Source organism: Schistocerca nitens, chromosome 5 (genome assembly GCF_023898315.1).
Source record: "Schistocerca nitens isolate TAMUIC-IGC-003100 chromosome 5, iqSchNite1.1, whole genome shotgun sequence".
Lineage (NCBI taxonomy): Eukaryota > Metazoa > Arthropoda > Insecta > Orthoptera > Acrididae > Schistocerca > Schistocerca nitens.
In genome coordinates this window covers 782,870,788-782,891,588 of record NC_064618.1, presented here as the reverse complement: position 1 = coordinate 782,891,588, position 20,801 = coordinate 782,870,788, and the positions used below count along the sequence as shown (strand labels likewise).

The following is a 20,801-nucleotide window of genomic DNA, read 5'->3' as shown; positions in this document are numbered from 1 at the left end:
CCAACGGGAGCAGCATTGTCGCGATAGGATAAACCGCAATCGCGATAGGCTACAATCCGACCTTTACCAAAGTCGGAAACACGCATTTCTCCTCCTTACACGAGGGCTCACAACAACGTTTCACCATGCAACGCCAGTCAACTGTTGTTTGTGTTTGAGAAATCGGTTGGAAACTTTCCTCATATCAGCACGTTGTAGGTGTTGCCACCGGCGCCAACCTTGTGTGAATGCTCTGAAAAGCTAATCATTTGCATATCACAGCATCTTCTTCCTATCGGTTAAATTTCGCGTCTGTAGCACGTCATCTTCGTGGTGTAGCAATTTTAACGGCCAGTAGTGTAGCTTGAAGGTCGTGCGATGAACCCTCTTCCAGTCACTTAATTTTGAACTGCAGAGTAATAACGTTGATGGTGGAACAGATAGAGAAGCAGCTGGGGAACTGGAGCAGCTGTCGCAAACACTTGTAGAGAGGTGCCAGACCTTGGTGAGGGGCACAGGACAGGCATTTCCGTCGCCATTTCAGAGGCCGATGCCTGGTTCGTTAACGCCTCCCGTGTCTCGAACACGTAAGACAAGCAAGGCCACGCGTTAGCGCCCCGGTCGCAAATGCATGGGGCGGGCGCCGCCTGACACGTGGGTGTTCTCCACTGTTCAGGGACGGCGCGTGGAGCTATAAAAACCGTCGGCAGCCCAAAGTCAGCAGCACACCACTGCAGGACAACATGGCTGCCACACGAGCTCTCCTTCTGGTAAGCGATACACCTGTTGCTCATAGGCTAACTATCTACATCTTCTGATCTACATTCCGCAGAGCCCGCTATGCAGGGCGAAGGTTATGTTTACTGTGCCAATATTATTGTTTTTCTTTCTCATTCCATTCGCGTACTGAGACAGGGAAAAATGACTATCTGGATGCATCTGTACGTGCCATCATCTCTCTTATTCTCATGGTGGGAGCTTGATGGTGCCAAATTCAGCTTCGAATACGCGTTCTCTAAATTCACTCAACAGGATTTCGAGAGAACGGCGTCGCCATCATCTCTCTTATTCTCATGGTGGGAGCTTGATGGTGCCAAATTCTTCTTCGAATACGCGTTCTCTAAATTCACTCAACAGGATTTCGAGAGAACGGCGTCGCCATCATCTCTCTTATTCTCATGGTGCCAAATTCTTCTTCGAATACGCGTTCTCTAAATTCACTCAACAGGATTTCGAGAGAACGGCGTCGTCTTTGTTTGAAAGATTCCTATTTAATTTCTCCGAGCATTTGTAACATTTTAACGGCCTCTTCAGGGCCTAGCAGCGGATCTTTAATTTCGATCGATGAAGAACTGGGACAATAGAAATGGTCAAGGGTAGCCTACATGATTTTCTTTACAGATGCATTGCGTTTCCCCAGAACCTTTGAAACAAATCTAAGTTTACCATTCTTTTTCCCTAATATTGATTTTACGTGATCGCTCGATTTGATATCCCCTCTTAGTACTACCCCTGAATACTTGTACTACGATGTGAAGTGTTTAAGATGTTCACTATTAATCTTATAATCCGACAGTTGCGGATTCTGTCTCTTGGTTACAGGCATTATCTAAAATTAACCCATATTTAATGGGGGCCGTCATTCACAACACCAAGTGAAAAATTTGGCCATTTTTTCCTGCAACTCCTTAAGATCGTACAACAGCTTCGTCAGGCAACAATCTTACAGGCCTAGTGCTCCTGGTCCCATTTGATAAATCGTGTAAGTATAGTGAAAACAGTAGAGATTCTATTCTACATCTGCATCTGTTCTGTTAAGGCGAGTGCCGTCGAGTACTTTGTGTGTCCGTGTCATTTCTTGCTTTTCCTTTTCCAGTCGCGTATAGTTCGCGAAAAGGATTGCTCGCAACCGTCTATGTGGGCTCGAATCTTTCTAATTTTATCTTGATGGTCTTTTCACGAGATAGGAGGAAGCAATATATTGGACGGCTCTTATACAAAAATACGCTCACGGAACTTGAACACTAGACCGTACTGTATGCAGAACGCCTCTCTTGTACGTCTGCCACGTAGATTATGAACATCTCTGTGATGCTTACGCGCTCACTAAATGAAACTGCAATTAAACATGTTGCTCTTAGGAACCTTTAATTAAACATGCTGCTATTCTTTGGATATGTTTCCTGTGCCAGTCCCATCTGGCACTGATCCTTTACTGACAAGCAATATTCAAGTATTTGCCCAACGGGTGTTTTATGAGATAGCTCCTTTGTTGATGGACTACATTTCCTGAGGTCTCTTCTACTGAATATCTGTCTGGCATCTGCCTTACTCGTGATTAATTTTATGCTGCCATCCCATTTCATATCGCTCCGTAAGCATAGTCCTAGACTTTTTTATGGAAGTAACTGCTTCCAGTCATTGTCCTACAATTGTGTAATCATACAATAAAGCTTGTTTCTGCCTAAGTTATCGCAATACGTGCCACTTGTTGAGGGCCAGTTTCCACTCCCTGCAGCAAGAGTCGACTCCCTGCAGGTCTTCCAGCACTTCGCTACAATTTTCTAGCGTCGCGATTTCTCTGTACACAACAGCATCATCTGCGAAAAGCATCATGGGACTTCCTTGGGACAAACGTGATGTTACTTTCGTTTCCATGGAACATTCGCCGCCCATGGGAACTTATTCGACTGTGTTAGTTAAATGTCCCTCGAGCCAATCAGATATTTGAGAAGATATTCCTTGTGATCGTGTCTTAATTAGTAGTCGACGATATGGTACAATGTCGAGCGTCTTTCGAAAATCTAGGAAAACGGAATCTGCTCGTTCAACTGCATTTATTATTTCCGCGGTGACGTGAATGAACAAGCGTGTTGGTCTGCCACTAGTGGTTTTCCCTGAAACCGTATTGATTCTATGGGACAAGCTTATTTGCCTCCAGGAAAGACATAATGTTTGAGTTTAGGATTCAGGAGCGCAGATGGATGTAAGTGATACTGGTCTGTAATTCTGCACATCTGATTTCCCTATACGGAGGCTCATTTCATGTCTCGGCTTCTGCGTTTTGTTTCCATACACAGCTATGTTAGCTCCACCACTCATTCGGTCTCTATAAGCCACTGCTTCCACCGATACAAACTGTTTACGCTGTACTAAAACTGCAACAGTAACCTATAACTTAGACAGCAAACTGCAGCTGTGTTAGAGGCCTAGGTTAGTGCGCCAAGAGGTTATCATGGGATTTACGGGGCGAACCACAGCTCCATCCATAACATTTCTCAGGCTGCTCAGGGACGTTTTCTTAGTATTATGGTACAGGCAACCAATGGCCTCCGGTACTCGTTGCAAAATAACTACATTTGACGTGGTTTCTTACCCCCATGTGTCTTAGAATATGTACTGCACCGAATATAACTGAAGAAAGTGCAAATGTCGAAGGTATGCGCTATGTGTCATGCTTAGAAATAAACTTGTCCCATTCACTCACGGTACTTGCTGCTGAAAATATTAATGTCGACTCCACTCCTCGCCTTCTAGCTTACATTTGGTACAGCTCGGTTCTGTCTAGGGTTTATTTTCGCAGCAGTGTTAGTTGTACGTTAACAATTATATACAGTGCTATCGATAGATTTGCTGATGAAGATTTGGCCTACAGCACCTCACGTATACCTTCAACCAATCCACGCCGGCAGCTGTGACCGATAGGTTCTAGGCGCTTCAGTCCGGAACAGCGCTGCTGCTACGGTCGCAGGTTCGAATCCTGCCTCGGGCATGACTATGTGTGATGTCCTTAGGTTAGTTAGGTTTAAGTAGTTCTAAGTCTAGGGGACTGATAACCTCAGATGTTAAGTCCCATAGTGCTCAGAGCCATTTGAACCATTTTGAACGACTCCACTGGAAGAAAGCAAAGCTTAACTCTGCATTAGTCTGTGTTGATTTGTAAGTTTTGGTGATAGCAGATTATATGCTTTTTCACTGTTGTGAAGATATATAGACAGAACCAACGTTAACTGCGCTAACAAGCAGAATAAACAATATTTACATCATTACTCTGCAACGAGCCACCAGAGACAACAGTCCCTTACACCAAAATACCAGAAAATATCCCTGAACAACCTCAGAAATTTTGTCAGCGGAGTTCAGGTTCACCCTGTATAATGGAATTGTGCGCTAATCCTTCCGAGCACCCTATTGAGTTAACACGGTTCACTAACACGATTCTCCAAGGAATCATCTGTTGAATTCCCCTTATGAATGTCACTGAACGGTTTTTTAGGTGCTTGAGACTGACAACTCGTTCTCATAGAAGTTCCGAGTTGTATACTTCATGAAATTTAAAACTGTGGCATGCTTCGACTGCAGGATTAATCAGTTATAATTAGATACAGTCACGTGAAACATATGTTTCTGACGGAACAATATGTAGGACTTGGATTAGAATGAGTTCATAAGCTCCGTAATGGGTAAAGCAGACTGAGATTAATGTGTAGGTTGGCTGGCTCTGAGCACTATGGGACTTAACATCTGAGGTCATCAGTCCCCTAGAACTTAGAACTACTTTAACCTAACTAATCTAAGGACAATACACACATCCATGCCCGAGGCAGGATTCGAACCTGCGACCGTAGCGGTCGCGCGGTTCCAGACTGAAGCGCCTAGAACCGCTCGGCCACACCGGCCGGCCAATGTGTAGGTTGCTGGGAAATTGCAGTTCGCTTACGAAAGACTAAAAACATCTTGTACGACCTGTTACCTGATTACTGCTCACGTTTATAAGACCATAACAGATAGGAATAACAGTGAACATATAACGTACACGAAGGAGGACGATGGGAATGGTCACAGGATTCTTCTCCTGGAGACAGCTTAAAACAGAAATATTGAGAAATTTTTGTTGGTAAACATCTGAAAAAAGACAGTCACACATCTCGGTACAATCTAGGTAAGAAACTTCAAGAAACCTCTTTCAAGGGAGAAACTTTGAATATTATGCAGCGAGGACGCTTTGATCTTCGGAGGCGACAGATGACCTTGATATCTAAATAAACTCTAGATTTTGCCCTCTTCGGAGCATTTTAGTTTGTTTCAACAAGTAACCGGTTTCAGCTATAAAGATATCAGTTATTTAAAAAAAATATGACTTGAGTGTAAGACAAAGGCGTGTCTGAAACCGTTTTTGCTGGAGAATACCTTTCATGTCTCTGTTGGGTGATGATCAAAGGTGCCAAACTATCACTGGTAAGTGAAAAATATGTAAAATCACATATATGATGATTACGAGGAACAATTTAAAACTGCACCAGACAGAATAAATGCGTTTCGCTGAAAGCTCCCAAGTTTTTATTTATTTATTTTTTTCAATTTTTATACATTTATTTATCATTTGTATTGGCTGTCGCTACGTGCCAATACTGCCGTCTCAATATTGGAAAGACGATACGACAGTGTGTTTTGACATTCGGAATATTCATTAAGGTCAAACGGTACTCTGGTACGGAGTTACATTGGCTTAGCTTTCTCATATAACGCCATGCAGGCGATTTTGGTGTCACTTACATGGGATAGGAATATAAGGAAAACAGACCACCAGTCCCCGAGTGATGGAAATGTACGCCCCGGCCGGGAATCGACCTAGGCACCTTGATGATGGTGTTTGAGGCGTACTCGGTTCCTCTATTACTTGGGAACCGTCGACGAATGTCAGGACAAATACCCCTACGTGGCCCCATAAGCACACAGTCAGAATTGTTCGCCAGCAATTGACACACCATATACAGAGTAAGCAGTTTCATCGCACCACGTGTGTATTTGTCCACAGGTGGCGATCGGCGTCGCGGCGTTTTGCTTACTGGCGACAGCTGCTCCCGCCGAGGAAACAAGGTCAGTCTATGTTCTGCTCACTTTCCGTCATACGATGACGCAAGAGAGAAGCTAGGCATATAAAACAGAAGCAAGTTATGAGTCATCGTAAGATTTGTTGCCTGCAGATGTAATAGTTATGGAAGAGTACACACATATTTTATAGATAATAGCCAATCGAGACAGTACAATGGCTCACCTAGAAACATGACAGTCTAGTGGGAGTGGTTATGATTAATATTGAAAAGAAAAACACTTCGTAGTGTTCTGCAAAATTATATTCATCCGGTCACGAGCCGGCTTTTGTCTTCTCAGGCATCTTCAGGTGACAACTGAATGTGGCAAACACAGTGAGACTTACACAGATATTATTTTTACAAAAGATACAAAAATATCAGAGTGTTTATATAGGAAAGTATTACAAAATGTTCAAATGCGTGTGAATTCCTAAGGGACCAAACTGCTGAGGCCATCGGTCCCTAGACTTAGACACTACTTAAACTAATTTATGCTAAGAACAACATACACACCCATGCCCGAGAGAGGACTCGAACCTCCGGTAGGAGGGGCCGCGCAATCAGTGACTGCACGCCTCTAAACGCTCGGCAAACTATTACAATAATTACATCAACTAAAAAGGGGGTAAACAATGTTTCGCTGGAGATACATTTAACAAATGATGAGAAATAAGATTCATTTACAATTTGAATGTAATATTTGATGATCATTTAATACCAGGCTGGCATTCTGTGTCATGTGTTCATTGATTTCCAGTACTTTCAGTAGGGTTATCTTTCTGCTGTTCTTGACAAAATGGTTTGTGTGTCATATGACTGGTTTTCTGGTAAAAGATGATGAGCAAAGGTCTTTCTTCATAGCCAGCTTCTCTCACGTTCGCGTAGCCTAATTACCCGCAGCCTAATTACCACAGCTCTGACCTTTGGTTATCATCTTTTATCAGAAACCATTCATATGATATAGAATGTGAAGTTTTACATTATGTCAAGGAAAGTAGAAAGGTGATCTGCTGGAAATACAGGAAATCAACAAAACAAGACAGAGAAAGTCAGCCTAGTATTAATTGGTCAGACTCAGTTTCCATTTCCCCTCCGTTAAATTAAAGTTTCGTTACAATACTGTATTCCAACTGTGAATTAATATTATTCCTCATCATTTGTTAAATGTATCTGCACGAAAATCATTTTTAGTTAATGTAATTATTGTAATGCTTTCCTATGTAAACACTCTGTCATTTTTGTATCTTTTCTACAAGTAATATATGTTAAAGTCGCACTTTATCTTTATCTGCGTTTCCGACAGTCAGGTGTTACCCGAAGATGCCTGAGAAGCCGAAAGCCAGTTCCCTGTCTCTCTTTATGGTCCTCAAATCGTAGTTTCAGGTACCTGATGATGCTAGTAGCCGAAACGACGTAATAAATGAAGAAAATTTTAATAGCTTTCGAAACGATTTTATTCACAAACTATTCCATCTTATTTGTGCTTGTGATACAGAATTGTATTGACTGCTTTGTTTACGTGCACTGTCGGCCTATCATGTGACAACCCCTCGTGTCGTGTTGCAGGCCGGCGGAGGAGAGTGGCCCAGTCCTGACCGCAGCGGCACCGCCACAGTAAGTATGCGCTCACTCTCTCAATTTACATAACTTGTATCAGTCAAAATTCTTGCTACTTGTTTCCTGTTACTCTCCACCTCACTATGACTTCTACTAAAATTGAAATCATCCACTTCTCGCCCTATTATCAATGCAACGTCGTGAAAGCACATCTTTACTTGGGCCCGCACGTCTTACACGTTTGCGAAGCATGCGTTCCTGCTATGCGGCGTCACTGACCGCGCTCTTCGTGGAAAAACAGTTAATCGGCGCACGCGGATCAACACACTGCGTTGCCGTATTTGTGAACACGGTTATTAATAAACGCCGCTAGCCTTGCTTTAATCCACGAGATAAGGTTAAATAAAGTCCCTGCGCAGTAGCAATCCGATCGCCCTCTGATAAATCCAAGATCAAACCGCTAATTCTAACACACTATACATGTAACTTTCTCTGCTACAACTCGAACTGGCTCTCTGTAACTTTCTAGGCAACCTCAGCAAAAAGAAAAAGTTTTGTGGGTAATAGTACAACGATATGGTGATCGAAGGTGTTGTGGCGTAACAAGCTAGCTACGCCACACTGAGAAGTAGCCGAAAGGGCACGCGTCAACTCACGCCGTCTTGCGTTAAGTCTGAAACAGGATACTTTATGAATGCTACAAAGAAAAGAACGGAGCTTCTCGTATACTTAACTTTAATTAATTATGGTACATTTCTCTTGATAATACAAGTGAGACTCTCTCCAGATATGGTTAATGGCGCCTTGCTAGGTCGTAGCCATGGACTTAGCTGAAGGCTATTCTGTCTCTCGGCAAATGAGAGAAAGGCTTCGTACGTGTAATCGCTAGCAATGTCGTCGTACAACTGGGGCGAGTGCTGGTACGTCTCTCAAGACCTGCCTTGTGGTGGCGCTCGGTCTGCGATCCTGACAGTGGCGACACGCGGGTCCGACATGTACTAATGGACCGCGGCCGCTTTAAACTACCACCTAGCAAGTGTGGTGTCTGGCGGTGACACCACAGAAGGGTCATTCGAAAATCAAACATTAATTTCATCGAAAATAAAAAAAAATTTACTGTCATTCGATTGGGACATAAAGTCGCAGAATGTGCCTGCGATTATTTAGTGAATACTGTAAACGCCTTTTTCACCGCTTTTTGGTCTCTGACGACAGACCACTTTCGGTTAAAACTTTTTTATTCGCGCATTTCGGGGAACGCCCATAATCAGAATATCAGGTAAAAGAACTTAATACAAAGTACCACGTAAAAAAAATTTCTATCGTAACTGAATACCAATGTTAAGATAGAAATCATTTGACACTACTCTTTCTATTAAGTTCTTTTTATCTGTTCTGATGAGGGGCTACGCTCGAAACGTGTGAATAAATAAAATTGTAACAATAAGTGGGCTATTGTTATTAGCGGCAAAAAGGCTGTGGTATAGTCATGTTCAGTATTCACTTTAATAAGCTGGATCATGTCCGTTTCATCGAGTAGCACTTATTATTTTTTTCTATCAGTTGTTAGCTCCATGATGCCGGCCGAAGTGACCGTGCGGTTAAAGGCGCTGCAGTCTGGAACCGCAAGACCGCTACGGTCGCAGGTTCGAATCCTGCCTCGGGCATGGATGTTTGTGATGTCCTTAGGTTAGTTAGGTTTAACTAGTTCTAAGTTCTAGGGGACTAATGACCTCAGAAGTTGAGTCCCATAGTGCTCAGAGCCATTTAGCTCCATGATCTGACACAAACTGTCACCGAGCAATGACAGAGCTTGACCTAATTCAGTACGTACTGGACCTCTAGAGTCACAATCCGCCTTCGTAGAACAACGGAACGTAGTGACGTCAGTTGAAAGACACTTGCATTTGAGAGGATGGCGGTTCATGTCTCTGTCCGAAAAGTCAGGTTTAGATTTCCCGTGCTTGCCCTAAGTCGCTTGAGACAAATGCTGAGATAGTTCCCTAAAGAAGGACGCGGTCGATTTCTTTCTCTGTGCTTACCTAATACTAGTCTGCTTTCTGTTTCTAGAGATACCGCCGCTGAGTGAGCCCGAAACGGCAGTATCTTCCATTCTTCCTCACGTGAAACTAAAAGCCCTTGCGCTAAAATGATCAAGTATAATTTCGTGTCTTGGTACATCTATAAAAAGACTCACTAGACCTGTCTTCACTCTAGGAGAGATCGCGAACGAGTTGCACACTTTGCCAGTTTAGAGCAAGACCCGAAAATTCTCTTCCCGTCACAGCTATGATCCGTGGAACATGCATGTAACTAACTGTCTTCATTTTTCCCAGGATATCAAACATCTCATTGCAGCTCTCGTTGACGCAGACTCTGTCTTTACTCTTGACTGTACTGTCGTGAAAGTATCCTGTTTTTCTATGCTCTTCTTTCCACTTCTGCACACTTTTGCGTCTCACAAATATCATTCTAATTGCGAATCACTATAATAACGTGAGCGGTAAACGCTGTAGCTGAAAACATATTTCTCACTTATTTTATACACTGAGAAACATTGTCATATAAGAAACGTATTGCTATTCTGTTACCTTGCGTGTATAAGTTGTAATGTACGTATCTGCAATAGCGCAATTTGTATCACTCGCATGCACGCTGTTCATTTGAAGTAGAGCTATTCTTCTGGCGAGGAAACTTCATATGTGACCTGTTTTTCTCAGCACCGAAGGAAAATTCTCCGAATGCTCATCGGTGAAGTTTAATTTGTGAGCTTCTGGAAATTATGTTCACATTTTTCAGTTACGGTATACCAGCATAAGCTAAGTGCTGACGTAAGCTCTACTGCAGCAGAAACTGCAAACATCTCGCAAATACTAATATTCCTGAAAATACAACTGAGTTGCAGATCGCAGAGTGTGCCATACAAATCCATTGATACAACCAAACTATCTGCCTTTTTCTACGCAACGCACTGAAAAAGGTTTCTGTTGTAATACGGAATAAATGTGCATACTTTCAGGCGTTTGTGGTCTAAATGAAGTAAATGTTTCTTTCAGGACCGCGGGCAAGACACAGGAAAGCGACGAGTCGAAAGAAAGCGACGAGGACAAGAAGACGAGGTAAGATCTTTCACAGTCTCGTAGCTTTCTGTAGGTTATCTGATGGCGCCACACTGGGGAAGTGAAAGCAGCACAGAAAGAATACTGCACTATGTTATGAGTACAGAGACTGTACTGTACACTCAGACCGTGCGACGATTATGAGCAGAGAGCAACTCTACTGGTTAATACATCCGGTAGTTGCGTATTCCATTAACGAACATTACGTTCAAGTGCATCTGATACTTGGCTGCTGATCAATGCATCCCGTATTTACGTATTTCGTTAACGGACATTACACTCAGACGTATATAAATGACACTTCGTTAAAAAAAAAGTTCAAAATGGAAACAGTCATCATCATAGAGATTATCGATAGCAAGAACAGCAGCAACAGTAGGAGGGGCAGCAGTCTTTTGACTTCCACAAACCACTGCTGGATAAAAACCTCTACATTTCTTTAGCTATAAACACCCATGTTGCTTGTACTTGTTCTATAATGCCATTCACAACTTTCTATTATGTATTCGTCTCGGTCTATTATCGTCTTCTGCAGCACAGAAACAACTTTGGCGGTAAATCCTATCAATCGGTCTGTAGAATGTTATGAATCAACAGATCACTTATTCAGCACCTCCGACAGAAGTCAGCTTATATAGACTGATTTTTTCTAAATGCGGTCCAACTGCAGGAAACTGTGCCTTCGAGGATAAGTAGCAAAAAACTTTAAATGGACCCGTGGCCGGAAACTATTTCCAAGGAAGGTAAACCCACCGTAAAGGTGGAAAGAAAAGGTCTTTGACAATAACCCCGTAATCAGCACCAGACAAGTGACTCGCCAGCACGGGGTACGTCAGATGAACTTGTGGAACATTCTCCACGAACAATATCCGTATCACTTAACAACGCGTGCGTGCCTCATTACCTACGCGACATGCCTGCTCAGCAACGCTTTTGTCGCCGGTTTGTCGCACATGCCACCACAGTGCTGTACCCTCCTTGTGACAGAACAGGTTTAAACGGGGCGCTATAATTAACAACCATCGTTGAGCTACGGAAAGTCTCCGTGATGGCAGAGAAACATCAGTACCGGTTCACTCTCAATGCGTAGGCGGGGATTACCGGTGACCACCTCGCGGAAGCAGTCATTCTTCCACAAAACATCACAGACGACTTATATCTGCACTTCCTGTTGATGATCCTGCTTTCACTTCTGGAAGAAGTGCCTTTGGTTGTGCGAAGCGTAATGTGGATACTACACGATGGAGCCCCAGCTCACTGCCCTGTTGATTGCGAAGCTAAAACTGCATCTACATCTACATCTACATTTATACTCCGCAAGCCACCCAACGGTGTGTGGCGGAGGGCACTTTACGTGCCACTGTCATTACCTCCCTTTCCTGTTCCAGTCGCGTATGGTTCGCGGGAAGAACGACTGTCTGAAAGCCTCAGTGCACGCTCTAATCTCTCTAATTTTACATTCGTGATCTCCTCGGGAGGTATAAGTAGGGGGAAGCAATATATTCGATACCTCATCCAGAAACGCACCCTCTCGAAGCCTGGCGAGCAAGCTACACTGCGATGCAGAGCGCCTCTCTTGCAGAGTCTGCCACTTGAGTTTATTAAACACCTCCGTAACGCTATCACGCTTACCAAATAACCCTGTGACGAAACGCGCCGCTCTTCTTTGGATCTTCTCTATCTCCTCCGTCAACCCGATCTGGTACGGATCCCACACTGATGAGCAATACTCAAGTATAGGTCGAACGAGTGTTTTGTAAGCCACCTCCTTTGTTGATGGACTACATTTTCTAAGCACTCTCCCAATGAATCTGCCCGCATCTCGTGGTCGTGCGGTAGCGTTCTCGCTTCCCACGCCCGGGTTCCCGGGTTCGATTCCCGGCGGGGTCAGGGATTTTCTCTGCCTCGTGATGACTGGGTGTTGTGTGCTGTCCTTAGGTTAGTTAGGTTTAAGTAGTTCTAAGTTCTAGGGGACTGATGACCACAGATGTTACGTCCCATAGTGCTCAGAGACATTTGAACCAACCAATGAATCTCAACCTGGTACCCGCCTTACCAACAATTAATTTTATATGATCATTCCACTTCAAATCGTTCCGCACGCATACTCCCAGATATTTTACAGAAGTAACTGCTACCAGTGTTTGTTCCGGTATCATATAATCATACAATAAAGGATCCTTCTTTCTATTTATTCGCAATACATTACATTTGTCTATGTTAAGGGACAGTTGCCACTCCCTGCACCAAGTGCCTATCCGCTGCAGATCTTCCTGCATTTCGCTACAATTTTCTAATGCTAACTATCGTACAGACAGAACATCTTGCCGGTGTGCTCTCATGAGAGTTTTCGGTCACTGAAACCTGCGCTGTCCTTAACTTCAAATGGGTGTTCCTCCCTTAGGGACAGATTTACTTTCTTGCTCTGTATCCTCTCATGAATCCCATTCTACAGTTTGTCATTTAGGAAAATCATCCTTTATTGACGCCCTATCAAGCTAACATTACATTTAAATACGGCAATTTCAGCACTTATAGGACCAGAAAAAAACTTAAGTTGAAAATATTGCCGTTAACAGTCTCATTTTTCTTTTTATGGTAGTAGAAAGTATACTCTCAGATAGGGAAAAGCAGTGCATCAGCTTCTTCCTCAGTCTCAAACTAAAGTATTGTGTGCTTACTTGCAGGAGAGCAGCTGACGACGATGGTGATGATGACGATGACAGGAGAAAGAGGTGAGTGGCTGAAAGCCGTCACGTATCTCATTAATTTATTCTCTGCAAATCACTGTTAAGCACATAGTGGCTAGCGCTATTTATTGTGTCATGTGTTAAAATACCTCCCATACCAACTCACAGATTGGACGGGAATGAATATCCGTTTATTGTGTGCTCCTTCACAATTTCTCCGTGAAATTAATGCTTCACAAGCTTTTACAGCCGAGGTATCACTTTTCTGTTTAAACGATACTTCGACACCTTTCCTAGTTGTCTTCCTCAGGTTTCGAGTGCAGATTTCGTGGCTCGTAGGTGTGTCGTTCAAAGTCTGGTTGGACGAATTCTGCTATCGACGTCTGACAAAGAGAACTGGGGAAACCGTCGACAAATCGTCTAAAGATAAAAATAAGATCTCGACTTCAAATGCAGAAACATGTTAACCCTCTGCTTACCGTGTCTGTACGAGTTGTTATTGGTATAATATTATTTACACACTGCCTGCTAAAGTGAAAGTACACGCTAAAGGATATTCGTTGATATCGACACGAATGACGCGTTTACGCATTGTTACGATGGGTCGTTTAATATTATGCATTTTATTTAAGAATCAACTATCACTTATCTTTGATTGTTTTGCAAATGCTCATCCTTATGAGTGAAACTGCTGGCAGATTAAAACGGTGTGCCGGACAGTTACTCGAACTCGAGACTTTTGCCTTTGCCGACCAGTACTCTACCGACTTTTATCCTCCCTTTCAGTTTGTTCACTTTTGTTCGTTACATTTGGTATGGGCGGAGATCAGATGACACATGTTCAATTCATAGTTGATTCCTTCCCACACCTCTTTTGTTACAGAGACCAGCAAGCCCTATGACCGAACACGCTGAGCTACAGTGGCAGCGCCTACTGAACTACTCAAGCACGACTCATGAAGTGTCCTCACAGCTTTATTTCCACCTTCCAAACTTAATCTTTGAGAGTATTTGTCCTACCGTCCTTTTCGTACGCTCGATACGCAATGCTGATCACCAGTGCCGATTAGCTCTCAAAGAATCAGTCTGGCGAATCTGACAACCTTTTCCCGTTCCTCAGCCAGCTGCAGGAAGTGCATATACACTGCTTTGTGACCTAAAACATAAATCTCTCTAGAACCGAACCCCAGACCTTCAGATTTATTGTCTGACACCCAGCCACAGAGGCTAGAAGTTTAATATTGGAAACCTAAGAGAAAGAAATTTTCTATGACTGAACGCAAATCTAATATGCATCTGCATCTACATACATACTACTCAATCCACCTTGCGGTGCGCGGTGGAGGACAGTACGTTCGCCACTACAAGTTATTCCCCTTCCTGTTCCACTCGCAGACAGAACGATGGAAATATAACTGTCTATGCGCCCTAATTTCTCTTATCTTACGTCCGTGGACCTTGCGCGAAATATATGTTGGCGACAGTAGGATCGTTCTGCAGTCAGCTTTAAATGCCTGTTCTCTAAATTTTCTCAATATTGTTCCTGAAACAGACCGTTATCTCGAATTTCTGAGTCAGCTCCGCAACACTTGTATCGGTCAACGTGCAGATGCACAATATTGTACGATGTAAGCCAAGTGAGAATTCTCTTCCTGATATAGTTATACACTACTTGACATTGAAACTGGAAGACCAGGAAGAATAGCAAATGTTGCAGTGTGTACAGTGATGTAGGAAGGATACATTATTCATATCTACATCGTTTCATGACGCCATGCCAGATTTCATCACCGCAGTAGCTCCAGAGCGGTGGTGATCCAGTCTCTCGGAAACAAAACTAGGAAGATCAAGGATTAACGTCCCGTTGACAGTGAGATCATTAGAGACGGAGCACGAGCTGAGTTGTTTCAAGGATGGGGAGAAATAGGCCGTGCCCTTTGAAAGAAACCATACCGGCATTTTCCTTGAGCGATTTAGGGAAATAACGGAAAACCTAAGTGTGGATGGACGGACGTGGATTTGAACCGTCATCCTCTCTCATGCGAATCCAGTGTGCTAACCACTGCGTCACCTCCCTCGGTTCTCTCGGAAATTTACCAGAAGATGTTTTCAGTGAGTGAGTGATCGGGAGTACCTCTTGGGTAGACCAGGAATCAAAAGCCATTGTATCGAAGTAAGTCAGGGCAGCATAGGTAATAAGCGATCTTGCGTTATCTTGCTGTAAGATAACTTATCAGAGACATCAAACGTAGGACTTAGCCAATGGCTTTAACACGTTAGAAGTGTAGCGGCTGCTGGCTGTGGGCTAAGCAAGGTAGAGTTAGTCGTGTTCTGTACCCAGAGGTATCTGGTATTCTCACCGCAGGTGCTGGACCCATACGTCGATAACGAATGCAACCTGACAACGATCGTTCTCTTTAGAGCCCATAGCCCCAATCCCCCACCCCACCCCACTCACACCCACACACGGATACGTCTATCCTTACGTCTGCCGTTAACATTATCATTTTTTGTTTTTTTTCGGTAGCAGAAAATGTAATGTCAGATAGGGAATAAGTAGTGCGTCTCCTTCCTCCTCAGCCTCAATCTATTGTTGCTTTTTTTGCAGGAGAGCAGCGGGCGACGATGGTGATGATGACGATGACAGGAGAAAGAGGTGAGTGGCTGAAAGCCGCCCTGCATCTGCTTCTTAATCTGTTCTCTGTAAATCACTGTTAAGCACGTATTGGATGGTGCTATTTATTGGATCGTATCTTAAAATTTCTTCCGCACCAGCTCATAGACTGAACGGGAATGAATAACTGCTTATTGTGTGTTCCTTCAAGATTTCTCGGCGGAATTAATGCTTTCCAAGCTTTTGCACTTTCCCTAGTTGTCTCCCTCACGTGTCGAGTGTAGATTTCGTGGCGCCAGCGTGTATCGTTCGGTTCGGTTGAACGAACTCTGCGCTTGAAATCCGACGAAGACGTCCGGGGAAGCCATAGACATATGGTGTAAAGATAATATTAGAACTCAATTTCAAATCCAGAAACAGGTAAACCAATTGCTTATTGTGTCTGTGCCGTTTATTATTGGTATAATTTTTTCCACCCAGTGCTTACGAAAGCAGAAAGCACAGGCTAAAGGATACTTGTTGATGTAAACCGTAATGGAACATTTATGAATTTTTACTATAGTTTCGCGTATTATTAAGTGTTTTATTCCATTATCAACTATCACTTATCATTGACTGTTCTGCGAATTACCATCTCTACGAGTATTTGTGCTCCTGTTCTTTTCATATATGGTTACCAATGCATCGGTGTTGTCTTTTCTTGCGAAATATTTTGAAACTGTATTGTAAGATACTCATCAAATAAAAAATATGGTGCGCCAGTTTGTTCATAGGTTTTCACTGCCTCCGCCAGTAAGTAAATCTTTAAATGTATAGGATGGCGATGCCACGGTGTTATATTGACCAACGTCGCTGCTACTGCTACAAGTTGCCTTCATCAAGACGATGTGTTAACGGTAACCCAGCCGCATTTTTGGCTGTCTTGGTGCGCGGGAAGTTAATAATGACACTACGAGATACGCAGTACTCCTCAAGCCGACTAATACGACCTTATATCGTACGAAAGTGTTTCACAGTTCGTATTACGGGCTTCTAATGGTTGTAGGTGTGACTTCAGAAAAAGTTTCGATGAATAGCTCATGTCCGAAAACGTACCGTTTGGTTATAAACTAAGTTTGATGGAAGGATAAGTTTTAAATCGTTTGTTTCACGCTACACACACAAACTAAGATGGTACCGTCGTCACTCCTTGTTGTAATTATGACACCACTTACGATTTTCGTCCGACTACAACAACGGCTGCGACAATCTAGTTCGTTCGCAACTGAATGTGTTGACTGTGATGCTCCACCGACGCCTCGCACTCTCGATTTCCTTTCCCGCCCATTGGCTTGTTTAGTACTGGTTTATAGGACAGTATTGCTACGAGGACAGTCTGCTGAAAGAAATTATACACCTAGAGGTTTTGACGAAAATGGAAATTTTCCACAACAAATTCACAATAAAACGTGAAATATATCTACAAAATGAGATAGATTAAACACACAGCTTCAAATCCTTGGCTTTTGTACCGGAGGTAAGAAGTCCTTTCTCAAAGATAGCAATTTTTTTTTGCCCCATCGAATCCGGCGACGTTTCTTGGTATCGTAAAGGACAATTGGATCAGAAGTTTGAAGGTTGCTGGATACCCTGCAAGAGTGGGCTAAGCAAGTTATTCATGAGATGCGTGGAACGTCGACATGTACGAAGCTCTTATAGTCCGATTCGGTTGTGAAAGAGAAGAAAGCGTAGGTATTCGTTTGGACAAGGGTTTAATTAATCGCAATGACTGTTTCAGACTGGACAACCCATCAATCAGTCCGTTTCTTTGATTAGCTCTAAATGAGTCGATCTGAACACTTTTTCGTTCCTCAACCAAAAGCAAGAAGTGTATGTATACCGCTTTGCCAACTCACAAACAAATATATTTGGGGCATAAAATCCTTGCCCACATGCACCATGGCAAGGCGCAGTCAGAGTCAAAGAAGGCGGACGTGCTTGCAGTGGATCAGTCGCTCGGCAGACCCGATGAGTAGTTTGAAAAACGCAGTGCTTTTCTGGGCATGGTCCGAACTTCGAAAAATGGTTCAAATGGCTCTGAGCACTATTGGACTTAACATCTGGGATCATCAGTCCCCTAGAACTTAGAACTACTTAAACCTAACTAACCTAAGGACATCACACACATCCACACCCGAGGCAGGATTCGAACCTGCGACCGTAGCGGTAGTGCGGTTCCAGATTGAATCGCCTAGAACCGCTCGGCCACAGCGGCCGGCTCCGAACTTCGAACTAACTTACTCAGCCCTTACGGTCGGACCCACATTTTAGCGTGAACACCGAATCTTGACACAGTTGTGCATTTTTCACACTAACAAATCGTTGCCACAAGTGAAACAAGTGACAGGTGAGAGGAAAAGGTAGAACTGACTGGGGACCGAACCCCAGAGGTTTGAAATTTAGAGCCTGACACCCAGTCACCGAAGCCAAAAGTTAAATATCGGAAATGTGAGAGAAAGTAAATTTCTGTGACTGGACGCAATCTAAGCTACACCTACATAAATACTCCGTAAACCAAGACACTGTGCGTGGTGAAAGGTACATTGTACCACTACTAGTCATTTCCCTTCCTGTTCCACTCGCAAATAGAACGAGGGAAAAACAGCTGTCTACATGCCTGCGTACGAGTCATAATGTCCCTTGTTTTATGTTCGTGGTCCTTCCACGAAATGTACTTTGGCGCCACTAGGACCGTTCTGCAGTCAGGTTCAAATTTCGGCTCTCTAAATTTTCTCAATAGCGTTCATCCCGCCATTTGGGTTCCTTAAGCAGATCTTTATTCTTGTATCGGTCACAGTGAACCAGCATTCAGTACCATTTATGAACCCTCTGTGCAATCTTTCCGTGCGGAATGTAGGTAGCGTTTTTGCGGTTACACTGGAAAGCTAATTATCTGCATATCCAAGAATGTAGTACACTTTAGGCCAATTTGACATTTGTTACGCGTCACTTTTATAATGTTGAAATTTCAATGGCCAGCAGTGAATAAGGAAAGCGAATCTTGATAAAGGTTTTCGACATGTTCTACAGGTAAATGTGGTGGAGTTCTTACCACGAAGGTTACTCATACTACACTACTGGCCATTAAAATTGCTACACCAAGAAGATGACGTGCTATAGACGCGAAATTTAATCGACAGGAAGAAGATGCTGTGATATGCAAATGATTAGCTTTTCAAAGCATTCACATAAGGTTCGCGCCGGTGGCGACACCTACAACGTGCTGACATGAGGAAAGTTTCCAACCGATTTCTCATACACAAACATCAGTTGACCGGCGTTGCCTGGTGAAACGTTGTTGTGATGCCTCGTGTAAGGAGGAGAAATGCGTACCTTCACGTTTCCGACTTTGATAAAGGGCGGATTGTAGCCTATCGCGATTGCGGTTTATCGAATCGCGACATTGCTGCTCGCATTGGTCGAGATCCAATGACTGTTAGCAGAATATGGAATCGGTGGGTTCAGGAGGATAATAGGGAACGCCATGCTGGATCCCAACGGCCTCGTATCACTAGCAGTTGAGATGACAGGCATCTTAACCGCATGGCTGTAACGGATCGTGCAGCCACGTCTCGATCCCTGAGTCAACAGATGGGGACGTTTGCAAGACAACAACCATCAGCACGAAGAGTTCGACGACGTTTGCAGCAGCATGGACTATCAGCTCGGAGACCATGCCTGCGGTTACCCTTGACGCTACATCACAGACAGGAGCGCCTGCAATGGTGTACTCAACGACGAACCCGGGTGCACGAATGGCAAAACGTCATTTTTTCGGATGAATCCAGGTTCTGTTTACAGCATCATGATGGTCGCATCCGTGTTTGGCCACATCGTGGTAAACGCACATTGGAAGCGTGTATTCGTCATCGCCATACTGGCGTATCACCCGGCATGATGGTATGGGGCGCCAGTGGTTACACGTCTCGCCCACCTCTTGTTCGCATTGACAGCCCTTTGAACAGGGACGTTACATTTCAGATGTGTTACGACCCGTAGCTCTACCCTTCATTCGATCCCTGCGAGACCCTACATTTCAGCAGGATAATGCACGACCGCATGTTGCAGGTCCTGTACGGGCCTTTCTGGACAGAGAAAATGTTCGCCTGCTGCCCTGGCCAGCACATTCTCCAGATCTCTCACCAATTGAAAACGTCTGGTCAATGGTGGCCGAGCAACTGGCTCTTCACAATACGCCAGTCACTACTCTTGATGAACTGAGGTATCGTGTTGAAGCTGCATGGGCAGCTGTACCTGTACGCGCCATCCAAGCTCTGTTTGACTCAATGCCCAGGCGTATCAAGGCCTGAGGTGGTTGTTCTGGGTACTGATTTCTGAGTATCCATGTACCCAAATTGCGGGGAAATGTAATCACATGTCAGTTCTAGTATAATATATTTGTCCAATGAATACCCGTTTATCATCTGCATTTCTTCTTGGTGTAGCAATTTTAATGGTCAGTAGTGTAAATTACTACAGAACATGTTATCCGTACCACTGCAGTGAAGCAGTATTTCCACTGTACTTCACTGCAGTGTCTTAATGCTGCGTAACTGTTGGGAGAGCGAGGCCTCTAATAATGTAGCACATGACCTTTTTTGTGTTTACACGGAGGCGGCTCCCGTGAAACCCGGCGACGATGACGACAACGACAGGAGGAAGAGGAGTTGGTGAGTAGGCCTGCGGCACATCCAGCGAGTCGACAGTCCTTTGCTGAGCTCATTCACAGGGGTCATCGTATGAAACTGCGCGTCTGAAATAATTCAGTGCATCAGCTTATTTCAGCTGAGCTCCGACAATTGACGGTTTCCTCAAACATCTCTCACGATAAGTTAATAGTTCACAAGCTTTATTACTCCTACTTTAATAAGGCCACATAAAGGGAAGATCGTGGATTCCACCCCCACTTTGGACATTGTCGGATGAT

At 43.8% G+C, this 20,801-nt stretch overlaps 1 protein-coding gene across 3 annotated transcripts in view; it reads left to right on the top strand.

Annotated features, from left to right (window-relative positions):
- The first annotated feature begins 717 nt into the window (after window positions 1-717).
- The window catches only part of LOC126260066 (polyribonucleotide nucleotidyltransferase-like), a 30,136-nt gene continuing 10,052 nt past the window's right edge, over window positions 718-20,801 (top strand). The window contains exons 1-6 of one of the 3 annotated variants that reach the window (XM_049957261.1): window positions 718-749; window positions 5,798-5,859; window positions 7,422-7,469; window positions 10,469-10,531; window positions 13,219-13,266; window positions 15,830-15,877. In XM_049957261.1, the coding sequence (XP_049813218.1) occupies window positions 723-749; window positions 5,798-5,859; window positions 7,422-7,469; window positions 10,469-10,531; window positions 13,219-13,266; window positions 15,830-15,877 (296 nt within the window). In that variant the 5' untranslated portion in view covers window positions 718-722. The remainder of the gene's footprint in view (window positions 750-5,797; window positions 5,860-7,421; window positions 7,470-10,468; window positions 10,532-13,218; window positions 13,267-15,829; window positions 15,878-20,801) is intronic. The other 2 variants (XM_049957263.1, XM_049957262.1) reach the window with 2 other exon arrangements.